The sequence below is a fragment of the Lolium rigidum genome, chromosome 4 (assembly GCF_022539505.1).
Source record: "Lolium rigidum isolate FL_2022 chromosome 4, APGP_CSIRO_Lrig_0.1, whole genome shotgun sequence".
Taxonomy (NCBI): domain Eukaryota; kingdom Viridiplantae; phylum Streptophyta; class Magnoliopsida; order Poales; family Poaceae; genus Lolium; species Lolium rigidum.
The window spans coordinates 87,020,883-87,047,257 of record NC_061511.1 but is presented as its reverse complement, the minus strand read 5'-3'; the positions used below and the strand labels follow the sequence as shown (position 1 = coordinate 87,047,257).

At 47.0% G+C, this 26,375-nt stretch overlaps 1 protein-coding gene across 1 annotated transcript; it reads left to right on the top strand.

Annotated features, from left to right (window-relative positions):
- Positions 1 to 5,093: 5,093 nt before the first annotated feature.
- On the top strand, positions 5,094 to 7,165 carry LOC124647334. The gene is made up of 4 exons (XM_047187296.1): positions 5,094 to 5,224; positions 5,310 to 5,434; positions 5,530 to 5,973; positions 6,933 to 7,165. The coding sequence occupies exons 1-4, from the start codon at positions 5,115 to 5,117 to the stop codon at positions 7,163 to 7,165; spliced, it is 912 nt and encodes a 303-aa protein (XP_047043252.1). The 5' UTR covers positions 5,094 to 5,114.
- The last annotated feature ends 19,210 nt before the right edge of the window (positions 7,166 to 26,375 follow it).

The following is a 26,375-nucleotide window of genomic DNA, read 5'->3' as shown; positions in this document are numbered from 1 at the left end:
GCCTAGAATATAAAATAGTCCATATTGAGATTTTACATGTTTTAGTATACATCATTAGCTACTTGTACAAAAAAATTATTTTTAAAAAAACTTTAAATTATTATTTTTGAATGTTTTAAAATAAATAGCTACATGTTTCTAGCCTCGTTTAGCCACTCTCATTTTCATATGGTCTTTATGTTAACACGACGAATGACAAGTTCCTTCTATGGTTTATATGCCCCAACCAATATCCTCATGCCACGTCTCATCTTTAATGGCGAGCATACCTCTTCCAACAACCTGCTAATGGCTCCAATGATTCATAGTGCAGGAAAATCATAGGAATGAAAAAAGTATAGATTAAGATGTCATGGCTAGTTGAATCCTATAAGAAGATGAGTTATCTTTAATTGTACCAAAGAAATTTTTCATGAGGTATGACCTAATGTTTTGTTTTTACATGTTTCTACAAATCAAACAAGTAGTGTATAAAAAATTCAATAGGATCTAAATCATACACAAATCCTATGAGTCAAAGGGCCCTAATGGTGCCTAGGTTGTCTACCATCCCTATTTTTCCCTCGTCTTCTTAAAAAAAAAACAACTTCACGGTTTCATGGTACCAAGGCATTTTTGAGAACCCGAGCGTGTCCAACAGATGCCCTAAACGCTCCCTAAGATATTTGGTGCTGCGTATATACATCACCATCATGCTCCCGTAAAACATTTTGAGGCACAACATGAAGCTCAACTGCCGTCTGAAAACTCCTCGGCGCGAGTGCTCCTATCCTGCTACGTGCCGCCGACAAAATCTTGGCACTGGGCAGCGACTCCATCCCTCCTCCACCATTCCCGTCCCTCTCGTGCTACGGAGGCAACAAATCAAGTGGCGGTGATAGTGCCGTCATCTCCTCCTTAAAAGTGGTGGGGACGCTCGGGCTGCACGATGCAGCAACTCGTCGAGGCCCATCTGGTGGTGCAGAAGAAGGGGATGTGGACGGGCGGAGCCAGACCCGCGTACTGGCATTGGCCAGACCCACGTTGGAGCCCGCGAATCCTAGGTAGAACGAGAGGTGCACAACCAAATCAAATCGACCAACGCCTCGGCCGTATCAATCAACACAACTGGGGTAGAGGTCCAGGTCAAGGTCGAATCGACCAATGCAGCAGCTGTGGAGGTCGCGCTCACCTGATTTTGTTTCGATGTGCCATATTTTACATCGTCTGGAATTGCTACCGAAAATTTGCTGCCCTAAAAAGTTGTACTGAAAACCAGAAAGTGGTGCTCTATAGTTTTAGTTCGGCACCCTGTAATCTAAATTTGGTGGTGCCATATTTTACATCATGTGTTGACGGTGCTCTAGCTCCACGGTTTTTTTGTCGAAGCTTTTCTAGCAGAACATGGCTGGCCTCTTCGCCGTCGACACCGAAGCGGCCACAACAAAAAGGCCAACGTGAGGTCTTTTGTGGACGGACGAGCTAGGAGAGCGTTGCCGGCTTCTGCTCTGTTCGTGAAGGCTCATCACAGGAGATGAGGGAGATTAGGATGCGTTGTGACAATATTGAAGTGGTGATTTGATTTTAAGAAACAAAAGTAGGTACGTTGAAAGGAAGAACGTGCAGCTGGCGCCCCAATTACCGATCGATCGGTATACACGTCGTTGTCCCCACGTTTCCCTGCAATCCGGTGCCGTTACGGTTTGTACCCCGCCGATATCGCGAAAATAAACCAAAACGACCAAGAGTCCCGTCGGGAATCGAAACGGATGAATCAACTTCCGTACGTTTCCCCAGGCCGTTCGGCTCTTGGACTCCGGTCACCCCACGACTTCCCGATCGACCATAAATAGAGCACCGCCGACGCCCCCAAGGGTTTCAGCCCGCACACCCTAGCCAGCCTCGTCTACTCGTTTTACATGCGCGTTACGCCTCTCGCCGGTTTTGGATCTCCTTCTCCTGCGCGGCGATTTCTTCCTCAACCTGCTGCCGTATAGTATCGCTGCTCCCGGCGAGTTCGTGAGGATTTGATTGACGCGAGCTGCCGCCGCCGCCAATCCTTTTCTTCTTCCGCTGGCCGTAAGGTATGCATGTTTCCTCTTCTTTTTAGTATGATAAATTTCCGCCAGCTGTTGTCATCTGTATTTATGTTCACGGTTGATTGAGGATCTAGCTAGCCATGGCTCTCTGCACCTCTCGGTTTGTGATTGCTAGCTTTTGCTGTAGGATTTGTTAGCCGATTAGCTCGTCCCGTTTTGGTTAGTGCAGCCGCAATTTACATGTGCAATTCCTGGGGCTGGGCTAGATTGGTGACAGGTGACAAGTATATGTGCGCACCGTGGCAACCAGATCGGTTTGTATATTGGTTTCCTGAGTTGCATGGAATCACAGGCCTTAGTTCGTTGTCTTGCCGGATGCCGTACATGCGTCCGATGAGCAAAATAATAGGCCTCTCAGCTTGTCTGCTTTTGTAAACCAAATATTTCCACGTCCTTTCCAAGTTATTGCAAGGAAAGTAGACTTAATTAATTAAAGATAGAAGAAACTTTGCACTAGCACATTACATCTGAGCACATAATATATAATTTAGTTATCGGCTATGACCCTAACCCCGCTTTTGTCCAACTTAAGAGAAATATGCCTAATCTTGTTTTCTTGGAACATTATAAATTAAATTCCGCACAATATAGCTCTGCAACAGCAAAACGAGTTTTACTACGTCTTAAGAAACAAATCGTGTTTTACTATTTATATATTTTTTCCTGATTATGATTTTCACTTATAGCATGCCTGCAAAATTAGTGTAAATACAACAAATATCAATCTTTGCAGCACATACGCCCTAGAGTTTGATCATGTATAAAGAAAAATATTGATCATTGCAATATCTAATGCATACACCATGTAAATATACATAATACCGGTCCTCATTATATAGGTTCGATATTATAGATGTTGATACCTTTTCATGTATTATATATATATAAATATATTTTTTGGTTAAACTTTAATTCGTTAGACTTTAACTAAAATTTATATGTAAAATATTTTGGGAAGGAGGGAGTACAACATTGCCTTTTGTATTTATAATTTGTGCATAAAAAGATAACACTACAAGTTTTCTTGTATTTTGATTTTTTTGTTTGAGATTTCTTGCTCAGTTCTCCCCCCTTTCCTAGATATAAGTTGTATAGTTTTTGGCATTAAAATTATAGAAAACACATGTAGAAAAAATTATACTTGGTTTGGATGGGATTACACCTTGACAATTGATGTGAGAAAAAAGGACTTCAAATAAGATAGAAAAAATGATAACAAATCCCTAAAAAGTGTCTAGACAAGTGGTGCAACACAATACACCATATATTATGGATTGTTTTCAAAAACTATGTGGCTTATATCTAGGAATGGAGGGAGTATCAATGATTTCCTATATAAATAAATTGGTTCAATATCATTGTTTTTTCATATAAAAATAAATTTGTTTTGTCAACTTGTAGGAATTTCTACATATTTGTATTATGGATTAAAAAAAACTATGTGGCTTATATCTAGGAATGGAGGGAGTATCAATGATTTACTATATAAATAAATTGGTTCAATATCATTGTTTTTTCATATACAAATAAATTGGTTTTGTCAACTTGTAGGAATTTCTACATATTTATATTATGGATTTTTTTTAAAAATGTGTGGCTTATATCTAGGAATGGAGGGAGTATCATTTATTTCCTATAGAAATAAATTGGTTTAATTAATTGTTTTTTCATATAAAAATAAATTGATTTTGTCAACTTGTAGGTTTGAATTTTTACATTTCAAAAATATGAAGTACCAAAGGCCTACTACCTCTTTTGGCCCGAGGCAACACTCTTTTGTAAAAAAGAAGGTGCCTGGTCCACGTATGATGAAGATTCGCAAGGAAGTCCAGCTTAGGCAGACATATATGCCAGTAAGTGCGCCCTATAGAAACACCAGTGCTAGCAGAGGTGACGATGTTGAAAATATAGGTTTTGCATATAATGGCAAGATCAATCGATCTTCAAAACCGATCTATGTGAATCAAGGAAGTGATAATGGTGTGGTCATAAATTCACGGAAATGCCCGTTAGGAGAAAACTTCATGATATCAAATGAAAGTATTGTTCCAGTTGGCAAGAGTAAAAGAGTGGTAGTTTCACCAAAGTCTGTGCTCTTAGAAAAGTCTATGACCTCTAATTTGATGGTTGACTTTTCTTCAGAAGTTGTGGAGAAAATTGCCCCCCAAGCTTTGAAGAACAACTCAAGTGACACAAATAAAGTTTCAAAGAAACCGCTCCAATCTAGGAAAGTGGATGCATCTTCCAGAGGTTCGACGTCTTCGATTGAAGCACCATTGGTTTCCAACAAAGTATCAATCAAAGAGAATGCCATGGAAAGCAAAGTTCATATGGTGGATGAACATCATGAGAAACAACAATTTAAGGTGAGGGAACACAAAAACCCTTTTAAGAGTAAGGGTATCTTAGAAACGGAAGATCACCGAGACAACTCAGATGCTCATGGGAGAATAGAGACACCATTCTTGAGCAATGATATAAAAAAGCAGAGTGGAGGCCCATTAGTAGAGGATCATCAGAACGACAAAGACAATTGTAAGAGTAAGAGAAAACGACAGGGAGAACATGGTAATGGTACTGAAGGAACTAAGACTGTTAAGTTGGTGAGAGGAAGATTTATAGGTATTGTAGATGAGGATGAAGAGGATATTAAGATTGTTAAGTCAGCGAGGAGAAAATATATATGTGATGAAGATGAAGACGAAGGTGATATTAGTGGCGATGAACATAATCTTATTATTGGTGATAATCATAATACTGCTGGCGCTGAAGATGGTATAGGTGGATTGATAGCACAAACTGCTATTGTGGAGTTATATGGATCACTGCCCATTGATGAACCCATTTGGAGGTACTACAGTAGATGCCCTTACCCATTTAAGGATAACTTAATTAAATCACCTTTCTAACCAATATTTCTATTATTTCATCAGTGGAATGTTGAAGATAGGAGGTGAGGGTTATGTCCCATTAGAAGCACATTTGTTGGCTAAATCTTGCGAAAAAATATGGGAATGCTCGAGATCTTTGCAAAACATGGTTGAAGTAGCAAAGATTCCTAGGTTGGATGCTGAACCCAAGTGCTTTAGGGTATCAAGGCCAACTGAGGACAACATTGGCTTGTATTTCTTTCCACAAGGAATGAGGTAATTGCCTGACATCTAAGTTTGCGCCATCAACTCTATATTTTTTTTCACTCCATGGGAATCTTATATTCTCAAGATTTTCCAGGCCAAATGAGGGTTTCGATAAGCTAGTCAAGGAAGTCATGGACAAAAATTTGATCCTACGAGCTTATGTCGATGAAGCCGAGATGTTGATATTTCCTTCTATTTTGCTACCGGAGCGGCATCAAAGTAAGTTTTTGAAATTAGTCCCTCTTTCCCTAAGCCTTTCTTTGCATTCTACCATATGGTTGTGGATTCAGTCACTTACCTGTTGTCCTTTGCAGCCTTTCAAGGGAAACACTACCTATGGGGTATGTTCAAACGCAGAGAGGATATGGTCAATGCAGAAGGAGAACAGACCATGCGTGGTACACGCACAGGGAATGGGAGGCAGCATTGCTCACGTCCTTGTGTGGGCAAAAAAGATGTGAACAAAGGCGCTAGGACAAACTCCTTGGCTAGACCGAACGAGTCGACACCTCCGGCTGAGCGCACTGTGGCCGAAGCTGCTACTCCGGCTCCTGCCGCCGATACTGCCACGTCTAATGCACCAAGTCGCCAGGCTGAACACGCTGCCAACGTAGTTGCCGAGCCGGTTCCTGCCGCCACGTCTCATGCAGCAAGCTTGATGCTTCCGGCTGATCCCGTTGCCGCCGACGTTACCACAACAGCTCCTGCCGTCAGCGCTGCCTCGTCTCATGCACCAAGCTCGTCAGTTTCTCAGAGAGGTATGTACGGATTCATTGCTCCATCAAATCAGAAGACTCATAAGCTCATTCAAGAGCTGGAACGCGAAGGCGCTGTGGTAATCTTCATGCGCGGGGAGACGATAGGACGCGGTCTGGGTACGCAATAAGCACATGCATGTGTTGGAGCTTGTAGCCTTTGCATGCATGGGCCACCGACTCGGTTAGCCAGGGAAGCATGCACACCATGTTTCAAGTTTTTTTTGTTATTTGCATGCCTTTGTATGGCAGTATTAAATTAAGATTTATTTATGTAGTTAAGTCGTACTCGTTAGTGGAATAAAACTTTTGATGAAGAAAAAACAAATACATATCACGTGTAACATTTGTTTGGGTCTCAGAATAATACAGAACGGGCATATTAGATCATCTCCACCGGTAGCCCCCAAATAGACGTCGGCAGGGGTACCGGCACCTCCGTTTGGGGGACGCTAGCACTGCATCCTCTATTTGGGAGAGCTGTTTCCACACCGGCGCCCCCAAACAGGCGGTCCCGATAGAATTTTTTTTACACAAACTACATAAAATTTCATTTTAATGTCATTCAGGATCGAGGAATGAATAATATTTTTGGGCAAATCCGAGTAAAACATTATTCACTCCTCAACCCCGGATGACATATGAAACCTGCTTCACCTCTAGCGTACTACCTAGTGGCCACTTGACTCTATGGAGGTAGACGATCGCCCGCTGCTCTCTCCGGTGGTCTCTCTCCCCTGCTCTCTACGGTGCTCCTCCGTCGATGATCCCTTGCTCTCTCCGCCATGAACGTCAAGTAGGCGGCTCTATCCGCGGCCACCGCCTCCTGACGCAGTTGCCGCTCCAGGTCCTCCCGCCGCCGACGGTGATCCAACTCTTGCCTCTGTAGGCGGCTCCGCCAAACGCCGCCGCTCGCAGACTTCCTTCTGAATCTGCGTCTCCTCCCGCTACAACCGCCGTAGACAAGCTCCTCCCACCCCCTCTGTTGGCGCACCTCCCACCGGCGCTGGGTCAGCTCCTCCCGCCGCCGCGCTCCTCCAGGAACTCTAGCCGCTCCGCCTCCTCCCGCTGCCGCCGCTCCGCCTCCTCTCGTTGCCGCGCCACCTCCTGCCGCGCCACCCGCCGCCCTCGCGCCTCCTCGGTCACCCGCAGCTGCCGCTCCGCCTCCTGGTCCTGCCGCTCGTCCGCAACATAGACATCTACGGTAACCGCTAGCGCCGCCTCCTCCCACGCCTTACTCTGCGAGCTACGGGTCCGCCTCCACGACTTCTACGGCCGTCTCATCCCAAGAATCGAACATTGTGCTATTTGTCTAGGGTTTTTGCATTATGAGGCAGGGGAGGAGGGATAATATAGACCGCCGGCGAGGCGGGAAACCTCCCGCGCGGTGTCGCGGCGGGAGAATTTCCCGCGTGGCATCGTGGCGGGAGCGTCGTGGCGGTAAAATATCCCCCGCGGTGCCCTTGCGTCACTGACAGGCAGATCCCACACCCAAAATTTTCAGCATCGCAAGGCGCCGGCACGCCCGATTCGCGCCCTTGGCGAAGGGGCCGGTACGGGGTTGCCGGCGCTTCTACTGGGCTTGAAAAATCGCCGGCGCCGTATGGGGCGTGCCGGTGTGAGCCCATTTTCGCTCCCAGCCCCCAAATATCTATCGGGGCCGCAATCGGGGGCGCCGGTGGAGATGCTCTTAAGGCCTTGTCGCACGCAGATCGCTTACTTCTCAAAAAAATCGACGTCTGCCTGTGGTTTCACTAGTAGGGAAGGGCTCATCTGTGGCGCATCAGTATACATATTCTGTGGCGCATGGCCAGTGCGCCACATAATCCTTATTTTAGTGGCGAAGATTCTGTGGCGCACCTTCTCATGCGCCACATAATTAAGACATTCTATGGCGCACCTATGCCACAGTGCGCCACAGAAATCGGTGCACCACAGAATTAGTCTTTGGTGCGCCACAGAATTTTCTCGTATTATACACAATTTTGAAGCCTACTATACACATACAGGTTATATACATCAATATACATATATTATACAGATTATATGCAGATATAATATAAATAGCATATACATTGCACAAATATAATATAAACATCATCATCACATTAGTTAGAGCCCGATCGAGATACACATGTAGTTGCAAGTGTCAAATTTTTTACATACAACTCTTAATTCATACAAAGTTCACCATCTCGAGATACAAAGTGGTCTTCATCTAGTTCCTCCTCTACTCCCTCCTTTCTCCCGCCAGGCTTGCTTGCATCAGGGTCTTCATCCGGTTCCTCCTCTGATCCCTCCACGATCTCACCCGCCAGGCTCGCTTGCACCGCCCCCCGAGGTGTAGTGACTGAAATGAAAGAAAGACCAAAATGAATGAAGAAGGCAAACACAAATAAGAGCCAACTAGGATATAATAAATAAATGCCTCATACATTATTTGTCAAAATAAATATTAACATTCAGTGATGGCGTATATGAGGTCAAGTCCGATGCACAAGAGATTGATATTTTTGCTATCTTACCAGGCTCACTTACGCCACCCCAGAGTGTACGATGACCAAACATTCTAATCATCGGCCCTATCTCGAAGTCCAACTCAAATACGAGCCATGTAGTATCAACTAAGTAGCATGCCTCATGCTTTGTTGGTCGAAACAAATATTAACATTCCGGGATGGAGTCAGTGGGACTAGGTAGGATGCACAAGAGATTGATATTTGTGTCATCACACCAGACTCACTGGCTCCACCCTAGAGTGTAAGAGTGACCAAGAATTTTAATCATCAGCGAATAGTTTGTGGTGATGCCTCATACTTTGTTGGTCGAAACAAATATTAACATTTAGGGGCGGTGTCAGTGGGGAAAAGTCCGATGCACAAGAAATTGATATTTGTGCCATCACACCAGGCTCATTGGCACCGTCCCCAAGTGCAGTGACCACAAAATTTAATCATCGGCACTAAAATGGAAGAAAGGCCAAAATAAACGAATAAGTCCAACTCAAATACGAGTCAAGTATCAACTAGATAGCATATGCCTCATACTTTGTTGGTCGAAACAATATTAACATTCATGGATGGGATCAGCGAAGCCAAGTAGGATACACAAGAGATTGATATTTGTGCCATCACACCAGGTTCACTGGCCCCACCCCAGAGTGTACAAGTGAGCAAACATTCTAATCATCGGCCAATACAATTAAGAAGTGCCAACTCAAATAAGAGACAAGTAGCTAATATGAACTAAATGGAATGCCTCATACTTTGTTGGTCGAAAAAAATATTAATATACCGGGATGGTGTAAGCGATAGGTAGGATGCACAAGAGATTGATATTTGTGACATCACACCTCGCTTGCACCACCCCGGAGTGTATAGGTGACCAAACATTCTAATCATCGGCACTAAAATGGAAGAAAGAGCCAAGTAGTATCAACTAGATAGCATATGGCTCATACTTTGTTGGTCGAAACAAATATTAACATTCATGGATGGAGTAAGTGAAGCCAAGTAGGATGCACAATAGATTGATATTTGTGCCATCACACCAGGTCCACTCACCCCACCCCAGAGTATAGTGATCGACCAAACATTCTAATCATCGGCAAATACAAATAAAATTAAAGACCAAATCATTTATAAAATAACCATTTATAACTAGAGAATGCCCATTTTATTTCTATATGCTCTTTTCCATAGAACCATGTACAACATATACACATATATAGCAACCAAACCAGTGAGCATGAGCATATAAACTGCATTCATTTTGAGCAACCAGTGAGCACGATAGACAGAGCGGTAGCAGCAGCATTTCATTTTATTTTCTAGCAGTAGCAATAAAACTAATTCTCATAACTCATTGTAGCTTCCTGGTTCCCATTGTTTTCCCTTCTTTCAATTAATCACACCTACTTGCTCGGTTCACCACCCTCACAATTGCTCCATGGCACAAGCAGGCATGCCCTACTCCTCACAAACTCACAATTGCTTTCCGATGAGAAGCCTTTTTATACCACTTTGATGTTTGCATTTAAACCGCCAATCATACAAACAGCTAGCATTTATATCACAGGTACTGAAAATCAATTCAAATTGTTGGCTTTTAATCTTGATTTGTATCTGCATTAGTTCTTTTAGTTCTGCATGTAGTAGTCATGAGCAGGTAAGCTCCACCTAAGCGTGTACGGCCATAATATAGGAGCTGAGCGATCAGCTCCTTGGCCTCTCTCTGCTACCTCACGTAGCTCTCACGAGAAATACACAGAGACAAGGGGAAATTCAATTTGGCTCCCGGGTGCGTATGACCCCTCTACCATAAAAATATATTTTCAAGTGTTAAAAAATTTTGATAAAAAAATTTACATGTACATCTTCATAATATATGTGTATTCGCCAAGTTTCACGAAAAAATGTATATCTTTGGCTTTGGCTGAATCACACAGCCCTCGCCTTTTCTCTTCTTAATCTCTGAAATAAACTTGATGGGTACATGGGCTTAAGTACACGCACGCACAGCTGGGGCACCACTTCTGCCACTAACCTATGCACGCACGAAGTCGTGCACGTTTTCCCGCCGCTCGCTCTCGCTCTCCGGACGCTCGTGCCCCTTGTCAGCAGAGTTGCTCTCCGTCCGCACAGCCTCGTCGTCCCTCAGCGTCCCGAAGCTGGGCTAAGGTCGTGTGCCGTTCGTCGTCACCGGCAACATCGCCACCAAGGCCCTCTCCACTGTCTCGTGACGAGTTCATTGCCAACGCCAGGATCGACTCTCGCTTTCAGTGCCAGTTTGCCTTGATGCGCATGGAGCTCGCTCAGTTGGTTGCTAACCGTATTGAGGAGGCGTGTTGCCCCTTTCGTGAGGAGGTGGCAAGTCTCAAGCTGTTGTTGGCACGCGCTGGTGTTTCTTTGGAGGCGACGGAGGTGTCTTCTTCTGGTGGGCAGGACGTCGACACCGTGCAGGCTTTATTTCTGCTTGGCTCCGCTGAGCCGAAGTCATCGGTGGTTGAGACCACGCAAGGGCTACATGAGTTGTGTGGGGTTTCTTCTGTGGTGCCCGAGCTCCTCGAGTTGAGTGGTGGGGTGGTTTTGCCTCCGTCCGTTGAGGAGGTGAGGTCCGACTCGCACGAGATCTCGGCCACGCCTTCTCGGTCGAGTCATGCTCTTGGCTTTGACAAGGGTGGTGTTGTTGATGTTGATGTCCCTCTCTCGCCTGAGTTTGACGGGCATGTGGTTCCTACTGGTGATGGGGTTGCTAAGTCAGGTCCGTTGGTAACAGTGCAAGGCGCTGTCGTCGCCCGAGAGATTTGCGATTTCCTTGCCACCTTGGCTGTTGCCTATCCTGGATCCGCAGTTGATTGATGGGTGCCCGCAATGTCATGGCATGCCTTTATTAACGCGGCGTTGGAGTGTCGTATTTGGAGTTCGTTCATATGGCCTCGTGATCCATTTTGTTGGCTAGAGCGGGTGTGTCCTGTTGTTCAGGTCTTGGTTACGTTGGGTTTGTGTGGGGTTGGTTACGTTGTTGTAGGTTTTTGCTCGGTTTTCTCCTAAAAACAGAGCACACTCTTCTTAATTAATAGATGAGGCAAAGCTTTTGCCTCCGTTTCAAAAAAAAAGCCACTACTATCGGCCACTAACACTTGACCCGGCCATGCACTAGCTAACCAACTAACTAACTATGACCACGTCTTCCTCCTAGACACACTCTAGGAGAAACAACACGGCCATACTCGGCCAGCTACACATCCACACATGCAGCTAGCTAGCCCAGGACACGCACAGCAGCCTCTCGCCACCGTTGGCATCTCGACGGAACGCCTGACAAGGGATAAACTTGTCAATGCCTACAGATTGTAGACTAGGATTTAGTTGGAACTAGAGGGCAAGTAGATCTCGAGGGTTTCAGCCGGAAAAGTATTCGACTGCTAGAAAACCAGGGTTGCGTTGATCATGAATCGATCCTCTCTTCGTCCCTCGACTCCCTCTTATATAGGAGGTGGAGTCGAGGGTTTCGTGACACACAAGTTACAGAGTGCGGGAGATAATTGGAGTCCGTCCCGTAGTAGTTACAAGTCAAGATTCCTAATACAATTCTATCTTTCCAAACTCTCTCCTAACTGGGCTTCCGAACTTCATAATCTTCGGGTCGTGGGCCTTCAGTAAAACCCCGGGTACCTTCTTCGGCAGGTCCATTGGGGATGCCCATGTCAGTAGCCCCCGAGATTTTGCTTGAATCGAAGAATCAGGGAAAATCTCCAACTTTATAATTACAACACAACTTCTTCGAGTTAACACATATTTCTAATAAATTAATCATATATTGCACAGGGATAACGGTAATTGGGGCTAGTTCATTGACAGATCAGGTACTAGTTAACTGCTCTAGCGGCAATCCACCAAAACCTACTTCAAGATCACGTCCCCGGACATGATCTCGGGGTACTGGTGTGATTCGACATGCGCCGCTTAAGGTCTTACCAGATGTCGAATTCCAGTCATGTTTTATCGGGTACCTAACGCGTCCGTTAGGATTTTTCTTCGCATCTGTTGATACGGAAAAAACTAGCAAAACGCCGTCAGAGACGAAGCTACGCCGCACAGGACGGATCCCGGGGACTTACCTTCGCAAAGTATTGCGGCATTCATAGATTAATTTGCGACTGAGGCGCTCTGAGAATATATTTTCGAATTCTTTTTCGGCTGCTGGAATAGCACATTTGTTCGCGTCATCGGATGACTTGCATATTTTTATCTTTACCTCCCGATGGGAGTATATGAAGAGTTACTTGTATAACTTGAAATATGCTCATCGCGCTTTTCACATTTTCATCGGGCACGCGAACAGTGTTCCCGATGGGAGTAGCCCCCGAGGCTACAACCAAGTGCTTGGACTTGGTTGTAGGTGGCGTGGGCATTACCCTTCGGGTAACCGACATTGCCCTATCCCATACGATCTAACTGGAGGCCCATGAAGGTACTCGATAACAAGGCGGGCCACTTGGTTGGCGCAGCAGAAGATTCCTTGGCGGACAAGACAAGGAAGGAGCCGAACAAGGAAAGTTTAGAGATAGGACTACTGTAAACCTAATCGTACTCGGTTTGACCTCTTGAGACCTGGCCTCCTATATAAAGGCCAGGAGAGGGGCTGTCGAGGGACACGATCAATCTTAGCAACTTTAGCCACCAGAAGTCCAGAGCTAGGTCGCCGCAGCACTTAGCTTCTCGACGAGATCTTAGCCGAAACCTTCGCATCCCATTGTAACCCATTATTTCCATAATCAAGATCAGACAGGCAGGACGTAAGGGTTTTACCTCATCGAGGGCCCCGAACCTGGGTAAATCGCTCTCCCCGCTTGTCTGTGAACCGATGTCTCGTATCAGCTTACAGGATTCCATCAACCCTAAGCCCCAATCGGAGGGCATTGCCGAGGAGTATCCTCGACAATTGGCGCCGTCTGTGGGAACCCTGTCGGCACAAGATCGATCATCGGCAGATCCAGTCATGTCATCGGCAGCTTCATCGACACCATCATCGCCAAGTCTGGGAAGCCCGATTCGATTCGGCTCCTATGAATTCACCCCGCACAGCGACTCGTCTCGCTCGACCTTTTCCGATCTACAAGGAAACATGGAGATGACCTTCGGCAGCGTCCACTACAACGTCAACTCGGAAGGAGTCCTTCGACTGCTGGAACCACTCACCTCCAGATCGATAGGTCCAAGCACGTCGTCATCAATCGACCTTTCGACTGGTCTGACGGACTCAACGAACTCGCCCGCGCCATCGACTCCTCGTTCGACGTCTCCCATGTCGGTTGGATCTGACAATTCCACATCTTCGGAGATGACCTCGTACTACTGCTTGAACTGCGATACCAGGCACGGGCTAGGATCAAGCGACACACCGTTCATCTGCAATGCCCAGTACTCATCGGGAGAGGACAGTGTCGACATCATCGTCCAAGGTACCACCCGAAGAACGTCACACCACCAGGTTTATGTCACCAATAACACGGGAAACACAAGGAACAGGGGAGACGGAGATTACACCCCCCGTTCCAGCAGGCGAGCAAGTTTTGGAAACAGCGCCAGTAACAACAACAGCGGTTACACCATCGCAGAGGAGGAGTGGGCAGCAGCCAAGGCAGCCGTGCTTAACAACACACCGCTCCCCGCAGGAACCTCGGTTGGAACCCTCAACGCTTATCGCTCTATATTGGAGAAAAACAGGGAGCGCCTATCGAAAGAGCAAGCCACCCTCGAGAGACGTCTATCTGCTGCAGACCAGTCTAGTGAACGACGGAGAGGCTCGCGAGGAAGCGCCTCTCGAAGCACTCAAGGGGCAGGCAAGCACCGATCAAGATTATCCAGACTCTCGGAAGATGACGCCAGAGAAATAGCGTCGAATCTGACCAAGTCTTTTATGACCACGGACACCGCGGGCATGCCACGGCCAAAAACCGTCGCAGGAGCGACCGCCAATCTCGCAGCATACCTCATCAATCAGCGCCCTGAAGGTTCTATGGCCCAAGCCCATCGGGGTGCCCTAGAAAGTCTCGCAATATTGGGAGACAATCTGGCCCCGCGGAAGGAAAAGACCACGTTACAGGCCAGCGGCTCAAAGCATCATGCGAGAGATGCTCGAGATGAAATCACCCAGAGCAGAATCGACAAAGCAAGGCGACGACGCGCCGCTAGGGAGGAATATGACAGTGATTCTTCGGATGAGAGCCAGGAGAACGACGGCGAGCTAAGGGGGGCCGATTGTTTAAGCTACAAAATCCGTGAGGCGGTGCCACCCAGAAAGTTCAAACCTACCCCTACTGACGCCGCCAAATACGATGGACAGCAGGAGCCGAGGTCCTGGATAGACGACTACTTGCAGACTGTGATTCTGCACAAAGGAAATCAGATAGCAGCGATGCAATGCTTGCAGCTTTACCTGATTCAGCGCGAGCTTGGTTAAGAGGCCTGGCGAAGGGTTCCATCAAATCATGGGACGACCTGGTAGACGCTTTCGTTGCCAATTTCCACGCAACATACAAAAGGCCCGTCGGAATTGAGGAATTACGGCATTGCCAGCAAAAGCAGAAGGAATCGATGCACGCATACATCGGGAGATTCACCAAGCTCTTAAACGATGCCGAAGATGTTTCTGTCGACAGAGCAATCGACGCCTTCAGCGATGGCATCCGACATGAAAGCTACATAGAGGAACTCGGGCGCAAAAAACCAAAAACCATAACCAAGTTAATGGAAATCGCCAACAGCTGGGCTGATGGCGAGGACAACGTACGAAAGCCGCGACAGCGCAGTGACGACGAAGACGACGACCAGCCGAAGCACGACTCGGGTGGACGAAGGGATCGCCATAAGAAAAGGAAAAACCGCAGTTACGACGATAGTAACCTGGTAGCCGCATGATACTCTGATCGACAGGACGATCGGTATGACGACAAACGAGACGATCGGTAGGGACAACTCTGGAAACCGTGGTAACTACAAACCACGACCACAGAGGACTCCCAAGTTACCCTTCGCCGAACAGATAAACGCTCCTTTGCTACCTGCACTCGTACATCGACTCTAAGGACAACAAAACGAAGTCAAGCCACCTGCTCAGAGATTGTAGGCAGTTCATTGAAATGCAGGAACTCATCCAGCAGCAGCCGCAGCCACCACCACCACCACCCCCACCGCAGCACCAGGTCCAGCAGGCGCAGCCTCATCAACCCAATGAGGCGTTTCCACCACCGCGTGGGCAGATGAGGCCACAGAACGGGTGTCTCAAGAAGAGAAATGAAGAAGCTCACCCGAGAAATCAATCTGGCAGAAAGTATCATGGCAAATATCCCTGAGTATGTCGAGTGGTCGTCTCAGAACATTACGTTCAGCCGAGCAGATCACCCGATGACCATACCAAAACCAGGACACGCTGCCTTAGTAGTCGAGGCGCAAATAGGGGGGTTCAACATGAGTAAAGTCTTCATGGATGGTGGAAGCGGACTAAACCTGATATTCGTCGACACAATCAAAAGTATGGGGATCACCATGAAAATGCTTGAGGATTCTGACACCTGTTTCCACGGAATTCTCCCTACTTCGCCGGCGTACTCTCTTGGCGAAGTTTACCTGAACGTCGTCTTTGGCAAACCCGACAACTTCAGGAAGGAAAAGATCGAGTTTGAAGTCGTGAACTGGGAATCACAGTACCACGCTATACTCGGAAGACCAGCTTATGCCAAGTTCATGGCTGTACCGCACTACGCATACCTCAAGTTGAAAATGCATGGGAGCAACGGGACAAACATCACAGTCTATGGAAGTTTTTCACGCTCAGACAATTGTGATCACGATTTTCAGAGGATTGCTGCAAAGTTCGGGTTCAAACAGGAAGTCACCGATCTCCGTTCCAAGCCATCGCCACACGATAATAAGGAAGAAAAACGCGTCAGGGAAACGAAGCAGAAGCCAGCCGACCTTGCCCCAGAAGCGTCGGCAGTAAAAGCTTCGGCAGCTGATGGCACATCAGTCATAGGAGAAAGCAAGACACTGGCAACCGCCATCGAGACCCCTAGTGAAATCAACGACGCTTCGAAAACCGCTAACGTGGTGGACAAGCCGGAAGATAAGAAGAACCCTTTCCTTGCTTAAAGTAGATGAACAGCGTTTAGTTTTTCCTTTATTTTCAACAGGGCCCTCCTTTTTTCGCCCTTTAGTCCTGTGCTTACTTTATTAATGAGAACTTAAGTTTTGATCCCTCGATAAGCATTGCAGTAATTCGGAGCATCTAATCCGCATCATCGTGAACCTTGCTTACGCCCCTTGGCGAACGACGGTGCAACGTAGTACGCGGCAAAAGATCGTGCTCCGAAAAAGCCTCTACGAGTGCTAAAGGATGCAAAATAAACAAGGGTGCTAACCTTTCCCTCTGCTATAGATGCCTCTACGAGCGCCGTAAATAGCAAGAGTTTGGAAATACATATAATACAACCCACGTTCGATATTTTACTTATGGAAATATCAAAGAATAACGGGTCATCGGCAGAGTTAATGCTCCTGATATATTCGGGAGCTGCTGTAAGAACATACATCGGTTGAAAGCAAAGTTGCACATACAACGGGTTTAGCAAGACCTGCAACACGAGCTGATCACTCAAACAATTTGCTGACCAACGAATACACATACGTATAAAACGGGCAATTAAAGATTTGCTCTTCCAAAATTTGCCAACGGCATTGACACGGTAATAGTACATATACATGTATCTACCGAACAGAAAGTTTCAACTATGCAATCCAAATGATTGGATGAAGTAACCAAATTACCTATTTACAATAAGAACTTAACCCTGAATTACTCTTGCGGAGTTTCTCTTCTTCAGGTACCTTCGAATCCTTTTCAAGCTTGTCGCCAATTATATTGGCGGGCAACACCACCTTCGAGTACAGCGTCTCCAAATCACCAACCGCGTTGGCGATACTTAGCAGATTTGCCGAAGGATAACGTGCAAGGACGAGGGCAAGTGTAAATCTGGCCCCTGCAAAAACCTGAGCTCGCACCAAGTCTCGAATTTTCTTGGTATTCCCAAATTCAGACATCAGAGTCAACAACGTAGGAGGGACCGCGTTCAAGGGAAACATTGTCCTCCAAATTACCCTTAGGGCTTTGTAGCACTTGTCGAAGAAATGGTGGACCTGCTGGACCCGATCTTGAAATTGTGCGACAGCCGAAGCTTTCGAATGCTCCCGCCAGAAAATTTCCTCGGCTGATGACAGCTGAGTCAATGCATTCACGCGCTGGTGAATCCGCTTGTTCTCTTCAGCACGGTTCAGGGCTATGACTGGTAAAGGAATCGATGGAAAGATCAGGCAATGCATTTTTGACAAAGAGTAATGAGCACAAGGACCAGGGAACTTACAGTTCAAGCTTTCAATGGCCTTATGCAGTTCAGTATGAGCATAGCGCTCTACGTCGGCTGCAATCTCACCCTTCTTGATAATGGCGGCCAAGGCATAGGTATTGCGCAGATCCTTTTCCATCTGCGCGATCCGATCCTTCATACGCTGGATTCGATCACCTTCAGAAAGAGCACCCGAAGTATCGTCAACAAACGTAGGCACTAGGAAAACCTGCAAAAAACAGCGTCAAAGGCATGACGGATTGCATCGCTTCATCATCATAAGTAACTCCCATCGGGAGAATGCGAGTATAAATGTCATAATAAGGGTGTACTAGCAACATTGCTAGCACGGAATCTATTACAATCACAAGTTTTGCAACAGAACATTGTTTCACGTCAATGAAAAAAGAAGTTTGTTACAAAAATCAAGGGGCTTGAGTCTGGGTCGATAAACTTGGGCCAGCCGATGTTTTCTTTGATGAAACTAGCTCAAGGAGCTGACGAGCACACGTAAGAGCTGACATTTTGAAGGTGCTTAAATCAATGAACTGCCCATCTTGATCTTTCGGCAGCTCCCTAGACATCTCCTCAATATCGGCCTTGAAGCCATGACCCATCATAAGTTGGAAGGCTAGGAGGGCACCATAGGTACGCGAAGTACGTTTGAATACCTCGATAACCTCCTTGGTGTCGACTCCGAAGGCATCGATCAGCTGCCCCAGAGCCTTGTCTTGACTGATCTTGGGGAAGATCATCGAGTGCATTCGCGCCATGGCACCTTTGCCCTTATCAAGGAGATCCCGTGTAAGCTGGTGTGCGATAAGAGTCATTGACACATTGTTGGCCGGAGAGTTATTTGGAATTTTATCCAAGGCATCGGCAGGGATGCCAGCGGCCTCTGCAAGGGAATGAAATGGGAAAGGTTACTATCAAAGGATTGAGTTTGCAAAGTGATAATCAACAGGGAAGCATAAAAAGAATTACTAAGCAAAGCCAAGGAAGACTGGCGAAGAAGTTCATCTTTTTGAGTCGCCCGAGCTTCGGCGACCAGCCTAGACGCTTCCTCTTCCTTCAGCTTCTCCTTCAGCCTGCTGAGTTCCTCCTTCAGGGAGTCGACCTCTTGGCGAGCTATGGCGGCTTTTTTGATTGCGCCTTCCAACTTTGAGGAAGAAGATTTAACTTCCTCCTGTAGCCGAACCTTGTCTGCTTCCAGGGAAGTAAATTAGGAGGCGAAGGCCTCCAAAGAAGATATAACGCCCCGCAGATCCTTAAGGAAAGGAGAAAAACAGGTGTTCGACGAAGAATCGTTAATCAAGGTACATTCAGGGAAATTCGCGTTGCGGTCGAGAAAGACTTACAGGTTTTCCTAAAGGAGGGTTCGTGGCGGCAGCAGCCGAAGGAATATCCTTCCCCCTAGAAAGGGAGGAAGAAGTCGATACCTGGGCCGCGAGGGCTGCAGTAGGAGACGAAGCTTCGGAAGCTGCGACGTCCGGCAGAACGGCGCCAGATTTAGCCTTCTTGGACGGGGGCTCAATGAGACCTTCGTCACTATGAAAGGGAATGGTTGACAGGAATTATGAAAGAAATGCGAATGATAAAGGAAAAATACGGATTCTAGGAAAAAGGCGCTTACAGATCAAAAAGATCATCCTCGTAGGCATAGCCGCCGGTTGATCTCTTCGCGGGTGAAGCTCTGGCCTCCTCCACAGCTGCATTAACAAAGGCATCATGGTCAGCGTCGTCATCACACACTGATCCCGCTATGTTGCAAGTGTCATTGGCTGGGGGAGGAAGATCGGTGTAGATAGCCTCAGAATCTATCGGGTCATCGTGTTCGCCCTTTGAGCTCGTGTACTCGGCAGTGTGGAAATCAACAGGCGTTGAGGAACCTGTTCCCTCGGAAGTGTCGTTTGGTAGATCGTGCAAGTTTTCAGAAACTATGGGAATCTGTCGAAGAAAAGAGCAAATAAGAACAATAGCAGTTGTGTCGACAAAATGGAATAGGGTAATAAGAGTATGAGAAGGAAAATTTACCTCTGTCAGCGGATGATCGGCATCAAGAGGAGAATAAGAAGATATCAACGGGATCGAGTCTTCCTGACTAAAGAGAGTGAGGCGATGAACTTCATCAAGCAGCTCCTTTTCCGATAGCTCAGCGATATTTATCCTGGTGTCATCCTTTGGACCTGAGTACAACCACATCGGACGAACCCTGGCCATGACTGGCTGGACTCGACGTTTCAAGAAAACCGCGGCTACCTCTGTGCCGATCATGGTTTGACCATCGGCTTCTTTGATCCGAAGGAATTTGGCAAATAACTCATCGGCTGCTATCTTTTCATCGGGAGAGAGGATGTTCTTCCAAGAATGCTTAGGCATGGCTTCGAGAACGTCGGTAAAGCAAGGAAGCTGGGACTCGGTTGTTGAGGAATCCTTAACATAAAACCATTTCAGTCTCCATCCTTGCACAGATTCTCTCATTGGGAAACTGAAACAGTTGACTTCTGAGCGGACAACAAACCCCACTCCCCCAATGACAAAGGGTCCATTGCTACTGCTGTATCTCTTTACGAATCCTTCCACAACCCAAAGTGAGGCTCGATGCCCAAGAACGCCTCGCAAAAGGTGATGAACACAACAACTGAAGGATTGAGTTGGGGGTAAGTTGCCACAGTTGGATTTCGTAAGTCCGTAGAAGGCGATGAAGGAACTCATGAGCAGGAAGCGAGAGACCCCGATACAAGAACGACAAGAACATCACGGTAAAACCAGCAGGAGGATTGGACCGAGAGATCGCACCTGAGAGAATCACATTCCCCTCGTCGGAGGAAACTAGACCGAGGCTTCGGGCCCTCTTTTCATCACGCTTCGTGATGGAGGACGCTAGCCAATCTCCGGGTTTGGCTGCAGCTACCGAGCTTGGCGGCGCTGGCGATGCTGGAGGTGGGGGAGGAGCATCTGGAGCGCTCCTCTTCGCAAGATTTGAGGAGGCCTTGGCGGCGGCGCCACCACTCGCAGAACTGGCGGCGGTAGCAAGGTTTTTCTTCTTCACCATCGCGAGATCTGGAGAAGATCTAAAAACGGTAGTGGCGGCGCAGCAGTTGTGAAAAAGAAAGGTAGAGGAAGAACAGGAGAATGCTACGACGAATATGAGAGACTGCTAAGGATTTTATCCTGAGAGATTTTAAGTAGGGGAGAACTTGAGGATTGCATGGGCACATGTCGTTGCTGCCAGTTCATTAAGAGGATCCTTTCTCCATCGTTGATCGCGGAAATCGAGGAGGCGCATTGGTAACGGTACGAGGAAGGCGGATATTACTTAAAAACAGGGCCAGGCAGAGCTAGGATGGGCCCAGCGGGTCGCGTCTTGTCAGTCAAAATCAAAGTGTCAATAACGTCATCAGTGATGTCGTGAGGAACGCTCGAAGCATTCGAAGAAATGTAAAAGTTATCGGTCTACGCACGGATTGCGAGCATCCGCACCTAGACTCGGGGGCTACTCCCATCGGGAGCGCTGGACGCGCACCCGATAAAATGACGACTCGAAGATATTCATGTGAAGAAACGTTTGAAGAAAAGGATGGAATGTTCAGCTCGAGTCTGCACCCGGTTGCAAGCGCCCGTGTCCAGACTCGGGGCTACTCCCATCGGGAGCGCTGGACGCGCACCCGATAGAAGTTTTTTGCACTCCAGGATCATGCCCGGGGACTTGATTCTGTGTAGGGTAACGTTATTTTGCCATCGGCAGTTAACCAGCAAAAGTTGGGCACGTTACTCATTATCCCTTACGCGCGGAAAATTTATCGTCGAATGCAAGCCTTAGTGCAAAAATATCGGATGACCCATGAAGACTCGCAGAAAAACGTCGGAAGAGCAAAACACTCGAGTGGTACAACTTGAGTCTACGCACGGATTGCAAGCATCCGTACCTAGACACGGGGGCTACTCTCATCGGGAGCGCTGGACGCGCACCCGATAAAAGAAGATGATGCTGATACAAGATGGACAAAAACAATCAAGGAGAAGAACATTAGGTGGAGACATGTTTTAGTCTCTACCCGAACTATCTTCGGCTAGACACTCGGGGGCTACTGACGGGGGCATTACCCTTCGGGTAACCGACATTGCCCTATCCCATACGATCTAACTGGAGGCCCATGAAGGTACTCGATAACAAGGCAGGCCACTTGGATGGCGCAGCAGAAGATTCCTTGGCGGGCAAGACAAGGAAGGAGCCGAACAAGGAAAGTTTAGAGATAGGACTACTGTAAACCTAATCGTACTCGGTTTGACCTCTTGAGACCTGGCCTCCTATATAAAGGCTAGGAGAGGGGCTGCCGAGGGACACGATCAATCTTAGCAACTTTAGCCACCAGAAGTCCAGAGCTAGGTCGCCGCAGCACTTAGCCTCTCGACGAGATCTTAGCCGAAAACTTCGGCACCCCATTGTAACCCATTATTTCCATAATCAAGATCAGACAGGCAGGACGTAATGGTTTTACCTCATCGAGGGCCCCGAACCTGGGTAAATCGCTCTCCCCGCTTGTCTGTGAACCGATGTCTCGTATCAGCTTACAGGATTCCATCAACCCTAAGCCACAATCGGAGGGCATTGCCGAGGAGTATCCTCGACAGTAGGCTCACCATTTTAATGACTTTTGTCGCTATATTGTCATCTTTTTCGAGTTCTTCTATCTTTCTCGGGTGCGCGACCAGCGCTCCCGATGGGAGTAGCCCTCGAGCATATGGACAAATGCTTGCATTTGATCATAGGCTCTCGCCTTTTCTTTCTTGCCATACTCGAGGTTTCCTTCTTTCTAAAGTAGCCCCGAGCATTTGATCAAAAACTTGTATTTGATCAAAATCTCTCGAAATAATCATCACTTCTTGTTTGTCACCTATCTTCACAACACCGTCGTCGAGATTTTCCTTCGTCAAAGTGACAGCAGTGCTGACGATAGCCACGACCCGTGTATCGGGAAAATGCGAGCTATGTCCTGTCACTGGCTTGTGGACCCAAAATCGATAGCAGTTTGACACGTTACGCAAGTGGGGGACACACGTCCTCCGTTTTTTCTGGCACGCGCACTGCAGCGCCTGTCTAGTTCCTTCACAGTGAAAATACGTTTTTAACCGTTTGAGCCACGTGTAAAGCATCAAGTCCATTACTGCTGCATCCAACGGTGCGTCGATTCGCAAGTTGTCTATAAAGGATCTTCTTCTTCCTCCATTCTCCCCTTCGTTGCGCCGCACCTCTGCTCTATCTCTTTCCAAAATCCCCATTGCCAAAAACGATCCTGCGCCCGTGCTTACTTCCCTACCACAGTCAATCCCACTGAATGCCGCCGCGGTCATGGTTCACCAAGCACACCTCCCCCATGACGACGGAAGATCTGCAGTTTTCCGAGTGGGAGAGATCCAAGATCTCCAACCAGGACGTGAACCTGCTCAAGAAGCTTGGGTTCATGAAGCAGGAGAAGACGCTGATCTTCCCCGGCGAGGAGAGCTACCCCACGCCGCGCATTGGATACCGGGTAACCTTTGTCGACCATCTCATCCGCGGTTTAGCTACTCCGATCCATGAATTTCTTCGTGGATTACTCTTTGTCTACGGTCTGCAACTCCATCATCTCACCCCAAATTCCATCCTTCACATCTTCATCTTCATCACCCTCTGCGAATGCTTTCGCATCACATGTGTACCTGTGGGGTCGAAACTAGGGCACTCCACTATAGACTTACACTTCTCCATCGAATGGTCCATCTACATTGACAACAATCCACCATGTTGGAAGGAGGCTCACATCTTATCATGCTTTGCCAGTACAAATACAATGTACGTCAACAACATTGAAGCATAACAAATGTAGGATTGCACATTTACACACATGGAGCGATCTGATGTAAGAATGTATGTGACATATGAGCATCTACACACATCATGATTTTTTCTGTAGTTTGATGAACTTGCTCATGTCCAATTTCCAATCAACATGTTTGTGTTGATGAATCCATGTCGTGTACATATCCTTTCGTATTGACCAAAGTAGAGAGGTTGGGTTCATTTGCTCCATACGCACCTGTGGGGAAGGGACTTGAGGTTGGAGGCGAGGGAGGATGCGTGGTGGTGGACGCAGGCGGCAGCGCTGAGGGAGAAGGCGCCAGTCCAGGTGGTGGCTCCGAGGGCGAAGTCGCTGGCCCTCGCCGAAGCGGGTTCTGCAGGTGGTGGTGGGTATGCGTAGAGCGTGGAGGCATGTGGCCATCACGGAGGAAGGAGGCGGCATCGCGCTCCACCTAGGCAGGCCGTCGCGGGGGCAGGCGGCGGTAGTCGAGGCCGACCGTCGTGGGGGCAGGCGGCGGCGGCGCGATCCGTGGAGGCCGCCCGGCACGGGAGAAGGGGGCGGCGTCGAAGGGGACACGCTACGTGGTCGTCGTCGAAGGTGGGGGGCGGCGTCGATTTGGGGAGGGGAAGAGGGAGGATACGGGCGAGGGGAGGAGGAGGGGATACGGGCGAGGGAGAGGAGGATGATATACAGGTTTATTGTTCTATTTTCTGTGTGTCGAGGAGGATGATATACAGAATGTCTTATTTCTGTGGCGCACTAGGAACAGTGCGCCACCGAATATCTTCTTTCTGTGGCGCACCAGGACCAGTGCGCCACAGAAATAGCTAAAGAAAAATTGGGGCTGGCAGGATGTGAGCTCCACATATTTTCTGTGGCGCATGGGCACAAGGTGCGCCACAAAAATAATCTATTTTTATGGCGCACCGCCTCCGGTGCGCCACAGAAATAAAATATAATCTATAAGGTTTTTTCCTACTAGTGTTTAGACGGTTCCTATGCGGCACAGGAAAGAGTGTAAAAATATCATCACTAAACCACCACACACAAACATAATAGGGCAAATCGGGCCTTTTAAAGCCCACATGTGGTGCATTGAAAAGTTTTTTTCCGTGTGTCGGTGTGTGATGCGGAACAACGGTGATGTCCAATCATTTTGACCATGTGAGCACGGTCCAGACAGCCCTAGAGCGGGTACAAGGCACACAACAATGTTTTTGAGACCATAACAGAAAATTTGCACACGCTCTTGTGTGAAGTAACCGTCGGCATGTACACACAACATCACACATGTTTTCGTGAATAGAAATCATGTGTAAATTATTGCGACGCTCCTTTTATTTCGCACATTTCATTTTCTCTCCCCATCCTAAACATCAATAGATTAAAATTGTTTGCCTTCTGGGCTCCCCTTTAACGTGTGTAGCCTCTTTGCCTTCTCCAGTATGCCAAGTGTTGGTGGCGAGGCGGCTTCATAGGACGTGTATCCAAGGAGGTGGTGTTTTGACACATAGTTGCATATGAACTTATTATATAAAATAAAGAATAAATATAATTTAAAAATGTTAAAAAAATGAGATAAAATTTCGCATGTACATATGGACATTCTATATTCGCACACAAGTTTTGGGGGGAAACAAACATTTTATGTGATCTATATAAAAAAACAAAAAAATGTCCTGTAAATAGTCATGTTTCGAACATCAAAAATTGTTTTTTTTTTGCACGGGACACAAAAAATGTTCTTTTTTCTTGAAAACTTGTGTGTGAATATCGAATGTCTAGATGTACATGCGCAATTTTGTTTTAAATTTTTTTATATTTTAAAATGTGTTTTTACGTAGTAGGTTCATATGCACCCGTGAGCCGAAATGAATATCCAGTGTATCCTACCTCCATATAAAGCTCCACGCCACTGCGTGCCTCTTGGCACCCATAACCACTCCCGCAAACACACTAGCTTTGATATGTCTAGCAGTAAGAAGACCACTGCCTCTCTTTCGTGTGGCAGTCCCCGACGCCGCAATGTTGAGCAGACATCTCTGGTTGGGGAGGCCGAGTTGTCCCTACTACCGCTTGACCACGATGGCGGCTCCTACCCCTCAAACACTAGCTGGTCCTCCTCGAAAGAGGAGTGCGGAGATGCGGCGGATGATTTGGAGTTGATGGAGAAGCAAATCCAAGAGGATGTGGTGGTGGAGTAGTGTAACATCCTAGAACTTAGGACAAACGCGGGGAAGATTTAACAAAGGGTTGTGCATTGCATCGTAAAACGGGGGAAATTTTTGTGTTTAACTGCATAAAACCTAAAATGGATCGAGGTTTCTCTCTCGTTGCAACTAGAGTTTAGTGTAACGAGAGTGCCATACATTTCAACATGATATCTTTTGAATCTAGGGTTTTAGGAAGGAATTTGAATTTGAATTTCAAATTTGATATGTGAATCATAATTGAATGCAATAAACCATCATGCAATTGAAATGATATTTCATAACTCAAATTCAGAAAAGAAACATACAACACAAATTCAAAATTTGATAATCGCATCTACATAAAGCTCATAGGGAAACTTTGAGCTTTATTGATATTTACACACATTTACAATGTCTTTACAATATTCCAGAATTTTACAATGAAATTGTTCTCAGCGGAACATT

Excerpts from the sequence above, each read along its gene's own strand:
- LOC124647334 (XM_047187296.1), top strand. The coding sequence starts at position 5,115 with ATGGTTGAAGTAGCAAAGATTCCTAGGTTGGATGCTGAACCCAAGTGC. Across the intron at positions 5,435-5,529 it reads GCTACCGGAGCGGCATCAAA|CCTTTCAAGGGAAACACTAC; the intron begins GTAAGTTTTTGA and ends TGTCCTTTGCAG. Across the intron at positions 5,974-6,932 it reads CTCGTCAGTTTCTCAGAGAG|ACAAGCTCCTCCCACCCCCT; the intron begins GTATGTACGGAT and ends CAACCGCCGTAG.